The sequence below is a fragment of the Lepidochelys kempii genome, chromosome 27 (assembly GCF_965140285.1).
Source record: "Lepidochelys kempii isolate rLepKem1 chromosome 27, rLepKem1.hap1, whole genome shotgun sequence".
In the NCBI taxonomy this organism is placed as follows: Eukaryota; Metazoa; Chordata; order Testudines; family Cheloniidae; genus Lepidochelys; species Lepidochelys kempii.
This window is the reverse complement of record NC_136406.1, coordinates 13,162,903-13,178,574: the sequence shown is the minus strand read 5'-3', so window position 1 is coordinate 13,178,574 and position 15,672 is coordinate 13,162,903. Positions and strand designations below refer to the sequence as shown.

The 15,672-nt window shown below is 62.1% G+C and overlaps 1 protein-coding gene across 3 annotated transcripts in view; it reads left to right on the top strand.

The window, feature by feature from the left end:
* Nucleotides 1–12,872, top strand: part of CDK5RAP3 (CDK5 regulatory subunit associated protein 3) — a 28,726-nt gene extending 15,854 nt beyond the window's left edge. For 2 of the 3 annotated variants that reach the window (XM_073326350.2, XM_078850771.1), the window contains 13 exons: nucleotides 2,996–3,041; nucleotides 3,784–3,915; nucleotides 4,424–4,524; nucleotides 5,226–5,274; nucleotides 5,870–6,048; nucleotides 7,583–7,719; nucleotides 8,662–8,806; nucleotides 9,664–9,792; nucleotides 10,198–10,282; nucleotides 11,033–11,121; nucleotides 11,567–11,772; nucleotides 12,008–12,179; nucleotides 12,596–12,872. In XM_073326350.2, the coding sequence (XP_073182451.1) occupies nucleotides 2,996–3,041; nucleotides 3,784–3,915; nucleotides 4,424–4,524; nucleotides 5,226–5,274; nucleotides 5,870–6,048; nucleotides 7,583–7,719; nucleotides 8,662–8,806; nucleotides 9,664–9,792; nucleotides 10,198–10,282; nucleotides 11,033–11,121; nucleotides 11,567–11,772; nucleotides 12,008–12,179; nucleotides 12,596–12,661 (1,536 nt within the window). In that variant the 3' untranslated portion in view covers nucleotides 12,662–12,872. Of the gene's footprint in view, nucleotides 1–1,022; nucleotides 1,094–2,995; nucleotides 3,042–3,783; nucleotides 3,916–4,423; nucleotides 4,525–5,225; nucleotides 5,275–5,869; nucleotides 6,049–7,582; nucleotides 7,720–8,661; nucleotides 8,807–9,663; nucleotides 9,793–10,197; nucleotides 10,283–11,032; nucleotides 11,122–11,566; nucleotides 11,773–12,007; nucleotides 12,180–12,595 lie in introns of those variants that run through there. The other variant, XM_073326351.2, reaches the window with a different exon arrangement.
* The last annotated feature ends 2,800 nt before the right edge of the window (nucleotides 12,873–15,672 follow it).

Below are 15,672 nucleotides of genomic sequence, written 5' to 3'. Positions count from 1 at the left end.
GCGAAAGGACGAAAAGAAAAGGAGTACTTGTGGCACCTTAGAGACTAACCAATTTATTTGAGCATGAGCTTTCGTGAGCTGCAGCTCACTTCATTGGATGCATATCGTGGAAACTGCAGCAGACTTTATATACACACAGAGAATATGAAACAATACCATATTTTGAGACTTGGTGGGTGAGGTCATTATCTTTTACTGGACCAACGTCTGATGGTGAGAAAGACAGATTTTCGAGCTCTTCTTCAGGAAGCTCGTCTCTCTCACCAACAGACGTTGGTCCAGGAAAAGATATTCCCTCACCCGCCTTGTCTCGCTACTATCGTGGGACCGACCCTGCATACATCTTTGATGCTGTCAGACAAGGGGGCTTTTCCTTCGAAAGCCTCTCTGCAGCTCAAGGGACGTGCTAGAACGAAAGCCTTACTCGGTCCTTTACGTTTCAAAGGCTTCCGCTGTTTTCCCGTCTTTTCTGCCTCTTTAAGGAAAGGCCGGGAGGGTTTTCAGGGCTGTCTTTGCTGTGACACTAGGCAGGCTGGGGTCTCTACCCCGGACCTTGTTTAATGCTGTTGGACAGTGAGTGGGTGATGTGAACACCTTTGGCCCATGTATTCCAGCTGATTTAACCGACTGCTGCACCCTGCACCCCCTGCAGGGAGCTGAGGTCCCAGGGTGCCCCGGGGCTGCTGCCAGGCCAGCTGGGGGCTAGGGCTGGGTTCAAGTGCCCACAGCACGTGGGGGTAACCTAACCCTGACTGCGCGTGCGTCGTAGAGCACATTTTTCGCCCCTCCCGTTCGCGTCTGAGATTACAGCTCGTTGGGGCCACCTGCCGGGCAGTTGTCGCCACTGTCCCCCCCCCAGCCACGTTCTAATTGGTCAAAGCGCCCCCCGCGCTCCAGCCAATCGGAGCGCGGGCACGTGGCACTTTGCTTCCCTTGGATTGGGCGCGGTAAGCCCGTGCGCGCGTACGTCCTGATTGGCGGCGCCGTCCCGGGGCGCTGCCCGGTGATTGGCTGGGGGGGAGGGGGCGGAGTTTCCAAATTTCGGCCGGGGACAGGGTCGAGCGGAAAGGAGCGAGGCCGGAGGGGCATGCAGGTGGGAGCGGCCCCCCCCGGAGAGGGCTGCGGTTCCCCCCCCCCCGCCAGAGCGGCCCCCCCCCCGGAGAGTGTCCTCGGCCCCCCCCCGGAGAGTGTCCTCTCCCCCCCCCGCCAGAGCGGCCCCCCCCGGAGAGTGTCCTCTCCCCCCCCCCGCCAGAGCGGCCCCCCCCCCCGGAGAGTGTCCTCGGCCCCCCCCGGAGAGTGTCCTCTCCCCCCCCCCGCCAGAGCGGCCCCCCCCGGAGAGTGTCCTCTCCCCCCCCCCCCGCCAGAGCGGCCCCCCCCCGGAGAGTGTCCTCTCTCCCCCCCCCCGCCAGAGCGGCCCCCCCCCCGGAGAGTGTCCTCTCCCCCCCCCCGCCAGAGCGGCCCCCCCCGGAGAGTGTCCTCTCCCCCCCCCCCGCCAGAGCGGCCCCCCCCGGAGAGTGTCCTCTCCCCCCCCCCCCCGCCAGAGCGGCCCCCCCCGGAGAGTGTCCTCTCCCCCCCCCCCCCGCCAGAGCGGCCCCCCCCGGAGAGTGTCCTCTCCCCCCCCCCCCCGCCAGAGCGGCCCCCCCCGGAGAGTGTCCTCTCCCCCCCCGCCAGAGCGGCCCCCCCCGGAGAGTGCTGCGGTTCCCCCCCCCCGGAGAGTGTCCTCTCCCCCCTCGCCAGAGCGGCCCCCCCCCCGGAGAGTATCCTCTCCCCCCCAGGAGAGTGTCCTCTCTCCCCCCCCCCATCAGAGCAGCCCCCCAGGAGAGTGTCCTCCCTGCCTCGCTAGAGCAGCCTCCCCCCTGCCAGAGCAACCCCCCCGAAAAGTGTCTCTCTCCCCACCCCCGCCAGAGCAGCGGCCCCCCCCCTTCCCTGGGGGTGCTGGTTGTCTTGGATTTGCGCCGTATACGTTTCTCTGAGTCCTGGCTTCTCAAGCTGGGGGTGTTGAGCAGGTGTCAGAGCTGCTCCCCTTCCCATGATACGCTGGAGGGGAGTCTCAGCTAGACTGGAGGGGCTTCCACTGTGGAACAGGTCGATGGAGGAGTGAAGGGCCCCACGGTGGGAAAGCTTGAGAACCGCTGCTCTGATCTGTATGCCTGGGTGTTCACATGGCCCTCATCCCCCTGGTATCTAAGGCCCAGATCCCCAGTGATATTTAGGTACCTACGGGAGTTAGATGCCTAGATACCTAGGAGGCACTTAGGCCCAAGTCCTTCAAAGAAACAATTGAGAAATAACTTCTCTCTGTTTTACTCCTGGAAGAGTCAAACCCAAACACACTAAATTCTCTTAATCAGGCAGGTTACACTGATTCCGTGTGTGCATATGTCAAGAGGTGTTGTAGGAGAGCTAAATCTTTGCATTTAGTTCTAAGTACCGTGGGACCCCTAGTCCTTTGGATCTCTTGTGGCAGGGAGTTCCCCAGTCTAGGCCTGACTGCTGTCTGAGTTCCATCTCCTGCACTCCCTGTACTAGGTCGGCTGTTTTCAGAGTTCTGGTGGAAATCTCACCCTCCCGCTGACTTTGGTCTCCAAACAAAAACAGTTGCAAACGTTTGGTGCGGTCGTGACAATGCATTTGTCATATGCTGGCTGAGCGTAACCTCACCCGTTGTCCCCAGACATCTTTTGTCTGTCCAGGAAAGTAGAGCATCCAAGTCTGGATCAGCACCGCAAGAGACTAGACCTTTGCCCTCTGTTAGGACATGGAACCCCAGGGCTGGGGAGCATCGTTTGCTAGGAGCTGGGGTTGCAGGAGAGTGTCAGAGATGGGCTCGGAGCAGGAAATGCTGGAAGATGGCAGATGCTAGGGGTGTGGGTGGGAAGGTGTGTTGGATGGGGAGGATTACAGGCCGTGCACTGGCTTTGTTTCCTGCATTATCAGGCTTTGTTCATCCAGAAGATTCTCCCTGTTTATTGCAATGTATGTCTCTCCTCGCCAGGACTGTCAGAATTTGCCGATTGACATCCAGACAAGCAAGCTGCTAGGTAAGATACTCGCTCCTGTCTCTGGCTGGAGAGGGAGGGCATTGTGGTGCATGTTTTTATGCACTGGGAGAGGGGCACATGGTGGAGAGGGTGAGGGGTTAGGTCGGCCAGAGAACTGGCTGTCAGCACGCGCAGAAGTTTCCTTCCACCGTGAAGCTCATGTCCTTCTGATTTCAACAGGACTCAGGAATGAGGAGAATTTGTCTTCATTTCTCCCGTTGGGATGAAACCCCAGAGGAAGCGGAGCAGAGTTGCCCCTGTCAGCACAGGCCTTGTATAGATTAGTGGGGTCAGCGTATGGGTGGGGTGCTGGCTTGCCAGTCCTGGCGACTGGAGTCCTCCCTTAATCCCCCGAACAGGCCGGGTGCGGATCCCCAAGCACACTGACGTGCCTCCTCCTTGCTCAGGGAAGTAAGAGAGAAGTTAGTTCATTCTTTATCTCTCTCTGCTGAGACAGGCAGCAAGGAGTGAGGGGGGGAGCTTGTGTTGCAGCCCCCCCCCCCCCGGAGACCCTCCAGCTCAGAGAGGCTACTGAACAGCTGCCAGAGGGTGACGATGGCTTCTAGTCACTACCCATTTTGACCGCTTTTGCAGCAGCTGCATAGAGGTGAGGGACTCCTGTCCCTGAGCCAATGACCGGAAACGCCCCCCCAGCAGTGCCCTCCCTCTGCTGTCTCCCGGCTGCCCCTCGCTCCCGCTGGCAGACATCGAGGTGTTTAACGTCCGTGTGTCCCCGCTACAGACTGGCTGGTGGATAGGAGACACTGCAACCTGAAATGGCAGAGCCACGTGCTGACTATCCGGGAGAAGATCAACGTGGCCATTCAGGACATGCCGGAGAGCGAGGAGATCAAGCAGCTGCTCTCGGGATCCTGTGAGTGGAGCTGGGTGGGGGGAGGATCTCCCTGACGCAGGCTTGGGTGCCAGCATCTGAAGCAGGGGTGGCAGGACCCATTAATGCAGGGGATTTGCCATGAAGGCTGTTGACGTCCGTGGGGCCTGGTCAGTTGTTTGGCATTCTGTGGCCCCAGTAGCAGTTCGCTGCTGCGATCGAGGGTCGTGAGCGTGTCCATCCTGGGGCTGAGGTGCTTGTGTGTCTCCCTCCCTGCCCCCAGTCACCTCTCGCATGCACTAGGCCCATTGCAGATGCCAGAGGAATCCAGCCCCAAGGGCTTCGGGTATTACAAACGTCCCTGTTTAGAAAGGAGACAGAAGCCCAGTGACATGTGCCCCCTTGCCCTGTTGCTGCCCCAGTGTACAGTGCCAAGGGCTGGAGCTGTGCTCAGCAAACCTGGGTTCCTCACCCTGTCACCCGGGGCTGAGGGGGGGAAGGGCATCGCATCCCGTCTGCTGCCATCTCAGCTCTCTCTGTCTCATTCCAGATATTCACTATTTTCACTGCCTGAGAATTGTGGAAATTCTTAAAGGGACCGAGGCCTCCACTAAAAACATCTTTGGTCGCTACTCTTCCCAGCGTATGAAGGTGAGCAGCCTGTGGAGTCGGACTTGTCCAAGAATTTGCCAAGTTGGTTCCACTTTCAAGCAAGTCGGGCTGGGCTGGGCTGTTAGCGGGATGCATGGAGCCAACATCTCTAGGGTGCCGATTTGAATCCAGCCTGAGTCAACAGCAATTAGAAGCTGTTGCTCTCTGGGGCCTGTACAGCGGCCCCTATGTGAAACAAGTAACAATAATCCCTAGCTCTTATCTAGTGCTTTCCATCAGTGTCGTCATCTCCATTGTACAGATGGGGAAACTGAGGCACGGAGCAGGGAAGTGATTTGCCCCAGGTCACTCAGCAGGCCTGTGGCAGAGCCAGGATTAGAACCCAGGTCTCTTGAGGCTCAGTCAGGTGCTGTATCCACTAATCAACCCAGATGGGTGGATGCTGTCAGTTCAGTGCCTGTGTTAGAGGGTACCTGGCGCACAGCCCACCATCTCAGCTGAGAGGCCCTGCACCACTGAGCCACGGGTCTGCGGGAAGCTTGTGCTGCCGTTGCCTGATTGGCTCTGGGCACCTTTCCCAAGCACTGAACTCCCCCTTCGCCGCCAAGTGTGGCCGCGTGCCCTGCCCCTGCTTGTTCTTTGGCTCTCACGCTGCATGGGCTGGTGCTCAGGGGCTTTGTGCTTCTCCAGCTGCATTTGGCATCATCTCAGCCTCTCCCTTCTTCTGCTCTCTGTTGCAGGACTGGCAGGAGATCCTGTCCCTGTATGAAAAGGAAAACACCTACCTAGGTAAGGCAGCCTCACCTCACCGCAGTGGGACATGCAGGTGTTTAGCAGGGGGCAGCCGCCTGCTTTCTTCCTGCCGGAGCTCTGGGTGTGACTTGCTGGGGATGGCATCTGCCTGGCGTGAGCTCACCTGTACTCCCAGCTCTCACGTGCTGAGCCAGGTCCCTGCGTCCTGTCCCATCCCCACTTCCCTCTGCCTTTTGCAGCCCGTATAAAGGAGTCATTCACCCAGAGCTGCGTGAGGGCGGGGAGCACAGAAGCCGTTCTGCACCGGCGGCAGTAACCGTCTCAGCAGTGTCAGAACTAAGGCACGTAGGCAGGGGTGGCGGGGACGTGGCTGCGGTGGCTTGAGCACTGTGCCCATTCTGGCATAGAAGCCTTCGCTCTCCCGGCCCAGAGCTCAGCACTGGAATTGCATGTCCTTAAAGTGAGTGGTGGGGCTGGGGCGAGTGGGGCAGCGCTAGGAGAGAGAATCCTCCTGCGGCCTCGGCTTAGGGGCTGTTCGGCCCCGTAACCTGCTTGGCCTGGCTTTCCAGGTAGGAAAGGTCGGTGCCCCACGCATCTCCTCTCCTGTCTGTCCCTTCCCCACCCTGCACAGTGGAGCTCGCCAGCCTGCTCCTGCGCAACGTCAGCTACGAGATCCCGTCCCTGAAGAAGCAGATCAGCAAGTGCCAGCAGCTGCAGCAGGAGTGCAGCCGCAAGGAGGAGGAGTGCCAGCTGGGGGCCGCCGAGATGCGGGAGCGCTTCTACGCCTCCTGCAAGCAGTACGGCATCACTGTGAGTCCCTCGCTGTGCCCCGGAGGGGCCGGGCCTGCTCAGAGAGCCTGGACGCTGCCTTAGCCCTGCACAGCACCCACCGTGCCCGGGAGGGGCTGGGCCTGCTCAGAGAGCCTGGACGCTGCCTTAGCCCCGCACAGCGCTCGCCGTGTGCCCCCCTGTGCCCGGGAGGGGCCGGGCCTGCTCAGAGAGTGTGGGCAATGCCTTAGCCCCGCACAGTGCTCGCCATGTGCCCCCCTGTGCCCGGGAGGGGCTGGGCCTGCTCAGAGAGCCTGGACGCTGCCTTAGCCCCGCACAGCGCTCGCCGTGTGCCCCCCTGTGCCCGGGAGGGGCCGGGCCTGCTCAGAGAGTGTGGGCAATGCCTTAGCCCCGCACAGTGCTCGCCATGTGCCCCCCTGTGCCCGGGAGGGGCTGGGCCTGCTCAGAGAGCGTGGGCAATGCCTTAGCCCTGCACAGCGCTCGCCATGTGCCCCCCTGTGCCCGGGAGGGGCTGGGCCTGCTCAGAGAGCGTGGGCAATGCCTTAGCCCTGCACAGCGCTCGCCGTGTGCCCCCCTGTGCCTGGGAGGGGCCGGGCCTGCTCAGAGAGCCTGGACGCTGCCTTAGCCCCGCACAGCGCTCACCATGTGCCCCCCGGTGCCCAGGAGGGGCCGGGCCTGCTCAGAGAGCGTGGGCAATGCCTTAGCCCCGCACAGCACCCACCGTGTGCCCCCCTGTGCCCGGGAGGGGCTGGGCCTCTCCTTTCTGAGAGGGTCCCAGCTCCTGCCACCTCTCCCCCATCGCTTAGATCCCTGGGCCTTCAGTGCCCTCTCCAGTGACCCACCCCCATGGTATTGGACCGCTCTCAGCACTGCACAGCCATTCCCACCGGTGCCCTGAACAGCCCTGCCCCTGGCTCTTCCTCACCTGCCTGTTACCAATGGCTCGTCCCAGGAACCTCCCCGTTTCCAAACCTCGGGGCCTCGCCAGGACCCTGGGCATGCCTTCCCTGCACCCCTGGCAGGCTGTCTGAGCAGCCGAGGGCCAGATGTGCCTGTCCGAGGGGGACACCTGCATTGGAAAGTGCCTCTTCCACCCCCGCACCCAGTATTGAGCTGGCTCCTTGCGCCCAGGCTGCTAGTGCCAGGTTTGTGCCCGTGGGACTGCTCGTTCTACCACTGCTCACCCCTGCAGATCCACTGGGCTCCGGTTCCTCTGCTTCTCGTCAGCTGCCCCACCTGCCGCTTCAGCACCACGTGCTGACAGGACAATCGGATCCACTCGCTCCTGCCTGTTCTGCGCTCCAGCAGCTGAGCATCTTCCCCGGGGGCTGTCCCCTGGCAACCCCACCCCAGCTCCCCCTGGCTCTGTTGGTGGTCTCCTGGCCTTAGGCCAGCTTGCGTTCCAGCATTCTCTAGGGCTCCTTCCTCCACCCATTGCCCTTTGCTGGGATCAAATGCTCCATCCTGGCAGCCCAAGCTAGCCCTGTGGTTTGGCTGGTGACCTGAGTACCCGGGTCCCTGCTCTAATGCATCCCCGCTTGTTCTCACTGGGCAGGGTGATAACGTGCGGCGGGAGCTGCTGGCCTTGGTGAAGGACCTGCCGGCGCTGCTGACTGAGATCGGGGCCGGGGCCCGGGTGCTCTCGGAAGCCATCGATTCATACCAGGCCTGTGTGCAGTTCGTGTGTGAGAGGTAACCAAACACCGGCACTGGGAACGCCAAGCAGAGCAAGGGGGGAGGCAGACTGGTCCCTCTCCTCTCCCCCAATTCGAGCAAGTGTTGATCCTCTGTGCTGAGACTCCCTGTGCTCCGGAACTCGAATCCAGAGGTGTTAACGCTGCTGGGTCGCCCCCCGGTCTGGGCATGTTAAGGAGCAGGCAGGCCAGATGTGCAGAGCCTCTGAGTGGGAGGGGGATTCTGGAGCTTCCTTCTGCTCCAGGGTGTCTCTTTCCTCCCTCCCCGATCCTGCCGGTACGTGGTTTCTGGAGGTCTAACCCTCCCCCCCGCGCCCCGGCTCTGGTTTCAAACCCACCTTTGCTGCTCAGTTTCCTAGCTGAGATCTGCCCTTGGAATTTGCTGATTGTGGAAGCCCTGGGCTTTTCCTGGCTGTTTTGGGCCCGTCTTTAAATACCCCCGTTCCGGACAGAGCACTGCTGGGCTCAGTCCCAGACCCTCTCAGCAGGAGTGAGCTGCCTGGTTTGCTGGCTCCTTGGTGTCTCTCCAAGCTTCCCCATCCCTCCTTGGCTGGGAGGATCAGAGACCGCAATAAGCCTGCTTTAAATCCAAATAAGGTTGCTGTGACTGCAAGGAGAAAGGTGGCTGTAAATTGCCATCCCTGGGCTCTATGTTCCCCCTCTCTGAGCCGCCCACGTCCAGCTTGTGGCAGTGCTGGGAGAAGGGGTCGTTATCTCAGTGCCAGAGAGTCGAGCGGGGTCCTTGTTGCTGCTCCTGGCAGCTGCTGTCAGGGAGATTCCCCGCTCAGAACTGAGCTGAGGCCCTCACAGCTGATGCAGACCCCCAGCCTGCTCCCCCGGAGCCCCGTGGCACTGCGTGCATCGGTGCAGCTGGCAGGAGCAGAAGGGCTCCCAGTGCCCGGCTGCCCTGACGCTGCCCCGGCCCTGTCGTGTGTTCCAGCCCCCCGGAGCGGGTGGTGCCCCTGCTGCGGCACGTGCAGGAGCGCGGGAACACGACCGTCTATGAGTGGAGGAGGGGGGTGGAGCCCACCACGGTGGAGCGCCCACCGGCGGAGGAGGCGCCCGAGAAGCAGGACGAGGAGGCGGTAGGTGCCCGCCAGGCTGCCATCGAATGGAAGAAACTATGGCCCGAGGGGGGTTGCTAAGCAGGTGGGCCCAAGTCTGAATGCCCAGTTTGCCTTGCATGGTACAGAGGCAGTGGGGCAGGCCCAGTGAATTGACCCAGACTCAACCCAGTCTTTCCTGATTGGCTTATTCTCATGCCCAGCCAGGCCAACTCAGCCCTGCATCTTCCCCAGGGAGAGAAGTTGAGTCCCAGGAGTTCACTGGCAGGCAGAGACCTGAGAAAAGCAGGTCCTCTTTGCTCTGCATGGAGCTCACAGGTCCTGTGGTTTGCTCTGGGGTTTGCTCCTGGGTCCTTCTCCAGAATGTTCCTTCCCCTCCGTGCTGTAGGCTGCGCTGGGCACTGGTTCCGCCCCAGAGGTGGCTGCATTTCTTTGCTGGGGAAAGGAATCCCTAGCGCTTGGGGGGTCCTTCAGTGCAGTGTAAACATACAGGATCACCCTCCTCCCTGCACTTTCCAGCGCTGCCTGGTCATGCCGAGGTACCACGAGAACCGGCGGCTCCTCCGGGACTTCTGGCGTGATTTCCAGCCTCCCGGAGAGCATCTGAAACAAGCTTCTGAGGGTCACCCCTGGCTTGTGTGAAGGGGATGCTGGTCTCCCAGGTGCTTGGGCAGCATCTTCCAGAGCGAGCCGGGATAGCGCCTGGGGGTCCAGAGCAGCGAGAGGAGAGGTGTCTCCGGGGGCCAAGGAGATCAGCTCAGCCTGGAGCTGCCAGCTAGAGAGAGCACAAGGGCAGGCAGCCCCATGCTCCAGGCTCTCGCAGCCTGGTGCCGATTAGAGCTCCTCTCTCGGGGGGTGTCTTGCTCTTCTCATTGCAGATCGACTGGGGGGACTTAGGGGTGGAGTCCGCACCTGCCCCCGTGGGGGTTGATTACAGCATCTCTGGTGAAGACGGAACCCAGGCCGAGGAGGTCGACTGGGGGATCTCACTGGAACCTGACCCACAGGTGGGTGTGTGCTGTACCCCTCTTCCCCCCGCTGAGCAGCCACCAGCCGGGCAGCTACTCACCCCATGGGATCACAGCTGTGCCGCACAGTACAGGCTGGATCCGGTCTGGCTGGGACCCTGGGGGAAGGCGTAAACTGTGGAGGCAATGTGGCCTAGTGGCTAGAGCACTGGACTGGGACTCAGACCTGGGTTCCATTCCCAGCGCTGCCACTGGCCCCGCTGAGTGAGTTCCCGCCCCATGCCTCAGTTTCCCCACCTGTAAAATGGGGATGATCCTATGTAAAGTGCTAGCTCCTGGCTGCTTCTCTCTCAAGGCGAGGGCAGCTCAGGGCTCCCATCCTGGGGGCAGCGCTATGGGACAGAGCGCCTGTTCTTACAGGAGGCTGCGTTTGACTCGCTGCAGGGAGCCGGCACTGACGGGATAGACTGGGGAGACGGGAGTGGCGGTGACCCAGTGCAGATCACGGTGCTGGAGGCTGGCATCCAGGGTAAGGTCCTCGTTCTCTGTCTCTCCGCAGCCCCAGGGCGGCTGGCAGTGTCAGGGGCAGTCGAGCAAAGTGGGGTGGGTGGCTGGTGCGGAGGCAGGGCGGGGAAGGTACTTGAGAACCGTGCAGCTGGGATCGTAACCTCTGCCACCCTCCAAGGTGCCTGTCTGTGGCCTTCTCCTTCCCAGTCTCTAACCTGCGCCGATATTGGCCTCAGAGACTCTGTCACACTGGGGTGCTGGCTGACTCCCTGGCAGAGCTCGGGGGTGTTGGTGGGGGGAATTTTGCTCGGAAGGGACAGGGCGGTGGGGGCTGAGGTTCCCAAATGCGTGGAGCCAGCAGAGCTTTTCCTGGGGTGGGGGAAGGGAGTCAGGCCCCTGGCACGGCCAGCGGGGCACACCTGGCACGTGAGTGGCGTTAGCACCAGACGGAAAATCAGGTAGCCACTAGAGGGCGCCGGGGGATGGCACGTCCTACCTCGGGCACTGGGTTCGCATTGGCTCTCAATGCAGAAGGATGCCAGGTCTGGAAGGAGGCCGGCTGCTCCCCTGGGGGCTTGGCCAGGGCGGCTGGGCCCAGCGCTGTGCTCGCCAGGCCGGTCTTGCTGGGCGGCTGCCCCAGGAAAGTGTGTGGAGTTCTGTGGTGAGGGGCAGTGACTCGAGGCGATCTGGTGCCCGGGTGGGGAGCCCACCCAGACCCTCCGCGGCTGCTCAGTGAGGTCTCCCCCCTGCCCTGTGTGCTTCTCCTGTTCAGTCCCAGCTGGAGTCGCCCGAGGGCCTGATGCTCTGACCCTCCTGGAGAACCCGGAGACCCGGAGCCAGTTCATCGATGAGCTGATGGAGGTATCCCGGGACAGGGCTTAGCACACACTAAGGAATTAAGGGGGAGTGGGGTATGTTGCTATCCCCCTCATACACCTGGGGAAACTGAGTCACGGAGCAGTCTAAGACATACTGCCTCAATGGCAAAGCCTGGAATAGAACCCAGGAGTCCTGAGTTCCAGACCCCCTTGTTCGGACAGTTGGACCCCCCAGAGCTGGCAACAGAACCCAGCGATCCAAACTCCTGGTTATTTCCTGGGAGCTCTGCCCAGAGCCTGCATCCAAAGGATTTCTGCCTTTCTAGTGAGGGCTGAGCTGGCTCATGGGTGGGAAGGGGCCCCGCATCCGGGCCTCTCCTGGGCTGCGGGAACTCTGTGTTCTCCAAGGGGTTTGAAAGGGCCGTGCTCCGCGTACGCCGGGGTGTCCACGCCTGCTCCCCACTCTCCGCCTCCCCGTCCCTCCCCAGCTAGAGACCTTCCTGTCCCAGCGCGTCGTGGAAATGAGCGAAGAGGCCGACGTGGTGTCAGTGAGCCAGTTCCAGCTGGCCCCGCCCGTCCTGCAGGGCCAGACCGCAGAGAAGGTGGGCGCCATGGCGGCGGCTGTCCGGGAGCTGATTGGCCGGCTGATCAACCTGCGGATGCAGCACCTCTTCCTGATCCTGGCCTCCCCAAGGTGCGTGGGGGCCCCCTCCTCTCTCCCAGCCTGCGCGGTGGGGGGGCGAGCCCGTTCTTTCCTGTGGGGATGGGGAGGTTTGTCCTCAAGGGAGGGGACGCTAGGGTCGGGGGGACAGAGTGAAGCTAGCTCTGGGGTAGCCTTTGCAGAGGCAGCCCCTTGGGGCAGGGGGACAGTGGTCTTGGTGGCATTGAAGGGGAGGGTGTTGATGGCGCACCTGGGTCTCGTGGGGCAGGTACGTGGACCGTGTGAGCGAGCTCCTGCGCCAGAAGCTGAAGCAGGCGCAGCTGCTGGTGCTGAAGAAGGAGCTCACGGCGCAGAAGAGGCAGGAGACGCTGGAGGACCAGGGTGCCCTCGAGCCCAAACTCGACCTGCTGGTGCACAAAACCAAGGAGCTGCAGAAACTGGTAAGAAATGGGGAAGGGCCCCCGGCGCCCCTGGCCTTGGGGCACGGGGCCGCTGGTGCGATCTCGCCCCTGTGAGGCGGGGCCCCCCGAGTCAGATCTGACCCACACGGTGCCCCCCTCTCTGTGACACGGGGCCCCAGTCAGATCTCGCCCTCACGGTGCCCCCTCCCTGTGACGCAGGGGTCCCGAATCAGATGCTGCCCGCATGGTGCCCCCTTTCTTTCCCATGTAGCCGCAGGCCCCTGAGTTTGATTTCATGCACAACGGCTCCCAGCCTGTGTAACTCAGGCTTCGTTGTCCTCAGCACTTCCTCCCCCTCCATGGAGTCCCTGCCCCTCCCACCAGTCATCCTTGGGGGGGCTGCCCTCTCCCCCAGTAACCCCACCCTGGGCCTGAACCTGTGCCCTGTCTTTCAGATTGAAGCAGACATTTCCAAACGGTACAGCGGGCGCCCTGTGAATCTGATGGGCACCTCCCTGTGACCTCCCCACGGTGACGCAGCCCCCTACGGAGCCGGGGTCCCCCGAAGAGGCCGGACAGGGGAGGCTTCCCCAGGGCTCTGCTAATCAGGACTTGCTCACGTTGTAAGGAGTAGACATGTACGGGGGGAAGGCTGCTAACTGCGGCTTTTGCCCTTTCCGGGGACTCCAGGCAGCCAGGAGGGAATTGTTCAATAAAGCGGGGGAAGCTCCATCCTCAGCCTGCTCCTCATGTGAATTCACACCTCGATTCCTCTGGCCCGGCCTGCAGTGTCTCTCACTGGGACGCTGGCCCCGCCCCCTGCATGGGGCAGAGACCCCTCCCCTGTGCGTCTACCCAGGACACTGATTCTTCCCCCTGCCCAGGGCAGACCCCCTGTGCATCTCACGGGGACCCTGATCCCTGCCCCGCTTTGAGCAGGAAGATTGTCACTGGGTGGGGACCTAGTGTTCCTTCCCCGGAGCTGCTCCCCCCCGCAATTGGCCCAGCGCCTAGGGATCTGAGCCGGGGTCAGGCAAGAAGTGGGGCTGCCAGCAGGAGCCCTCCTTTTCCCCGGCCCGACGCTCTTCCATCAAGCCACTGCCAAGTGCTTTACCTGGCTGCTTGTTATCAAGACAGCTCCCAGTCCAGCCTGCAGCACCCAGCTGGCCCGTGTCAAGTGCGGAGGCCGGCAGTGCTGCGAAATGCCCCCCAGCCACTGCCTCTGCTCCCCAGGGGCCCTCTTGACCCTTGCTCCAGGCTGGGCCCTGCCCCACCCCTCCCGCTGTGCTCCCGGGCGGCTTTTGGGGTGAGGGTTTGGGGGGGATTCAATTTTAATTTCATAGCAGAGCAGTTGATTCATGGCTCTTTGTCGCTGGCGTTGACTCCCGTAATGACTTTCCATCAAAATGAAAAGTGGAGTGACACCGCTCATTATTCCTGCTGCTTGTTATCTCAGTCGTGGGGGAGGGCCGCCCCCTCCCCACTGCCTTTCAACCGGCTCGGACAGTGAGTGATGGTCCCTATTAATCACCGACCCCGCGGACTCCGGCGGACACGCGCTATCCGCAGGAGAACGGGGAGAGAGATAAGGCACCGGCAACCGCTCCGATCAATTAACGTCAAGAGGCGTCACCCCTCGGCCTCGCCCCCTTTGGGGGGCGGTGATGGCGGGAGTGGGCAAGGCACAGGAAAGGAGCGTTTGCACCTCCTGCACTGATTGGATCCCCCTCCAGTGCTCGCCAGCCCCCAAGGCCAGCTCCGTGCCGGGGTTGGAAGGCCTGTAACCCCCTCGTGGCTCTTCAGCCAGTAGAGGGCACCCCCGGGAAGCTGTTTATTTTGCACATGCTCTCCCTGCCACAGGCCACTGATCCAATCCCGTCTGCTGTCCCGCCTCCTGTCCTCTCCCACCAGCCCATTGGTCCCACCTCCAGCGTGGACCTGGATGCTACCTGGAGTTTCAAAAGAAACCACCTCCCATCCCCAGTCCTTCCCCCGCCCCGCTCTCTGCTCAGCTCCTGCTGTGCCCTCCCCCCAAGGAGGGGGGGGGTCCACCTGAGCTCTGGCAGTGTTGGGGAGAGCACCCACTACGTGCTCAGAGCTGTGCAGTTGGAGAGGAAGAGATCGCCCTGCCCCAAGGAGTTCCCTGTGTGAACATCCGGGGTGGGAGAAGGGATGCAGCCCACCAGCAGAGAAATCTAGGCAGGTGGGGATCTGGGCAGCGACTTGGCTCCAGGTTGGTTTGGGGGTAGGGAGAGGCAGGTGATGGGGTAGAAAGAGACAAGGGCTGAGGGAGGGGCATTGTGCCAGGAGCAGTGTGAGAGTCCAGGAGTAGGTGGGTTGGTGCGTGGCACGGGGCGAAGCCGAGCTAGCAGGGGAGAGGCTTGGCGTTGCCGTGAGCAGTGAGGGGCTGGAGACTGATGGCTCTGCATCCACGGCTGTTGTGGGACTCCCTGGGGGAGGAGAGAGCATTGGGGGCATCCCGGTGCCACCACCCCCACATAGCAGGGAATCCACTGGGCTTGGCACAGCTGGGGCCTGGCATTAGGGTGTCCTGGCAGACCCCTGCCCTCTGCTGTGGGGCTTGCTGCTGGAGTGTGCCTGCCCTGCACCTAGACCCTGCAACAGCAGACGTGGGGCCCCTTGTAGCTTGATAACATAGTGCTGGTGACATTGCCTACGGGCTGGGCCCAGAGCCCATGAGTTCAGTGGGCAACGGGGCCAGCCCTTGGTGAGCTGCTGTCGTGGACAGGCGCTGCCAATCTCCATTAGGGCCCGTCAGCTCTGCCCCGGCACCCCCACACGGGTGGCGTCCTCTCTGCAGCTAGGTACACGTGAGGCAGGCAGAGAGCTTGTCAGCTGTTCGCCAGAATAAATCCAGGGGCAGCGAGTTCCCCCGGTTAACGATGCAGCTTTGCCCTGCACAGCGTCTTTGGCAGGGATGGTCCCAGGCGTGGCGCTGTTTGACGGGGCCAGACGTTGAGCTGAGCTGTGTGTTGATTTCAGATGTGGGCTTTCAGTGCCCTTTGCTGGTATCCCTTGTTCTTTAACTTTCCTTTCAAGGCCCTTCATCCACCCCAGATGCCCCTCGCTGGGACAAGAGGGCCACCGAGGGGCCATCTCAGCCTGGCTGGGCGCTTTGAGCTCCTGCAGGGTGAAAGGGGAGTCCCTCCCCCTGCAGTGGGGGTGGCCCCGGCTCTTGCTGATGTCAGTGGCTCCCTCTTTGGAGTTTACGTTCTACTGGGTGAATCTAGAGTTGGTTGGAGGTGCTGGCTCGAGGGCCCTGGAACCCCCGCCCCCCCGGGCTCAGGGGGGCATTCTGTCTCCATGGCCCGCCCACGCCTGGGCTGTCCGCACAGGGGCTTGCAATTTAACCAGGAACTGGCCTGAGAGCTTCCTCCACTCGTAACCAGCTTCGTCTTTGGGTCTCTGCCTCCCCAGGCTGGGTTTGGGGGTGATAAGGCTGCAGCCCAGACACCAGAAGCTCATCTGCCTGCGGCAGCTCCCCTCACACACATGCCTTGTCCTAATCCCT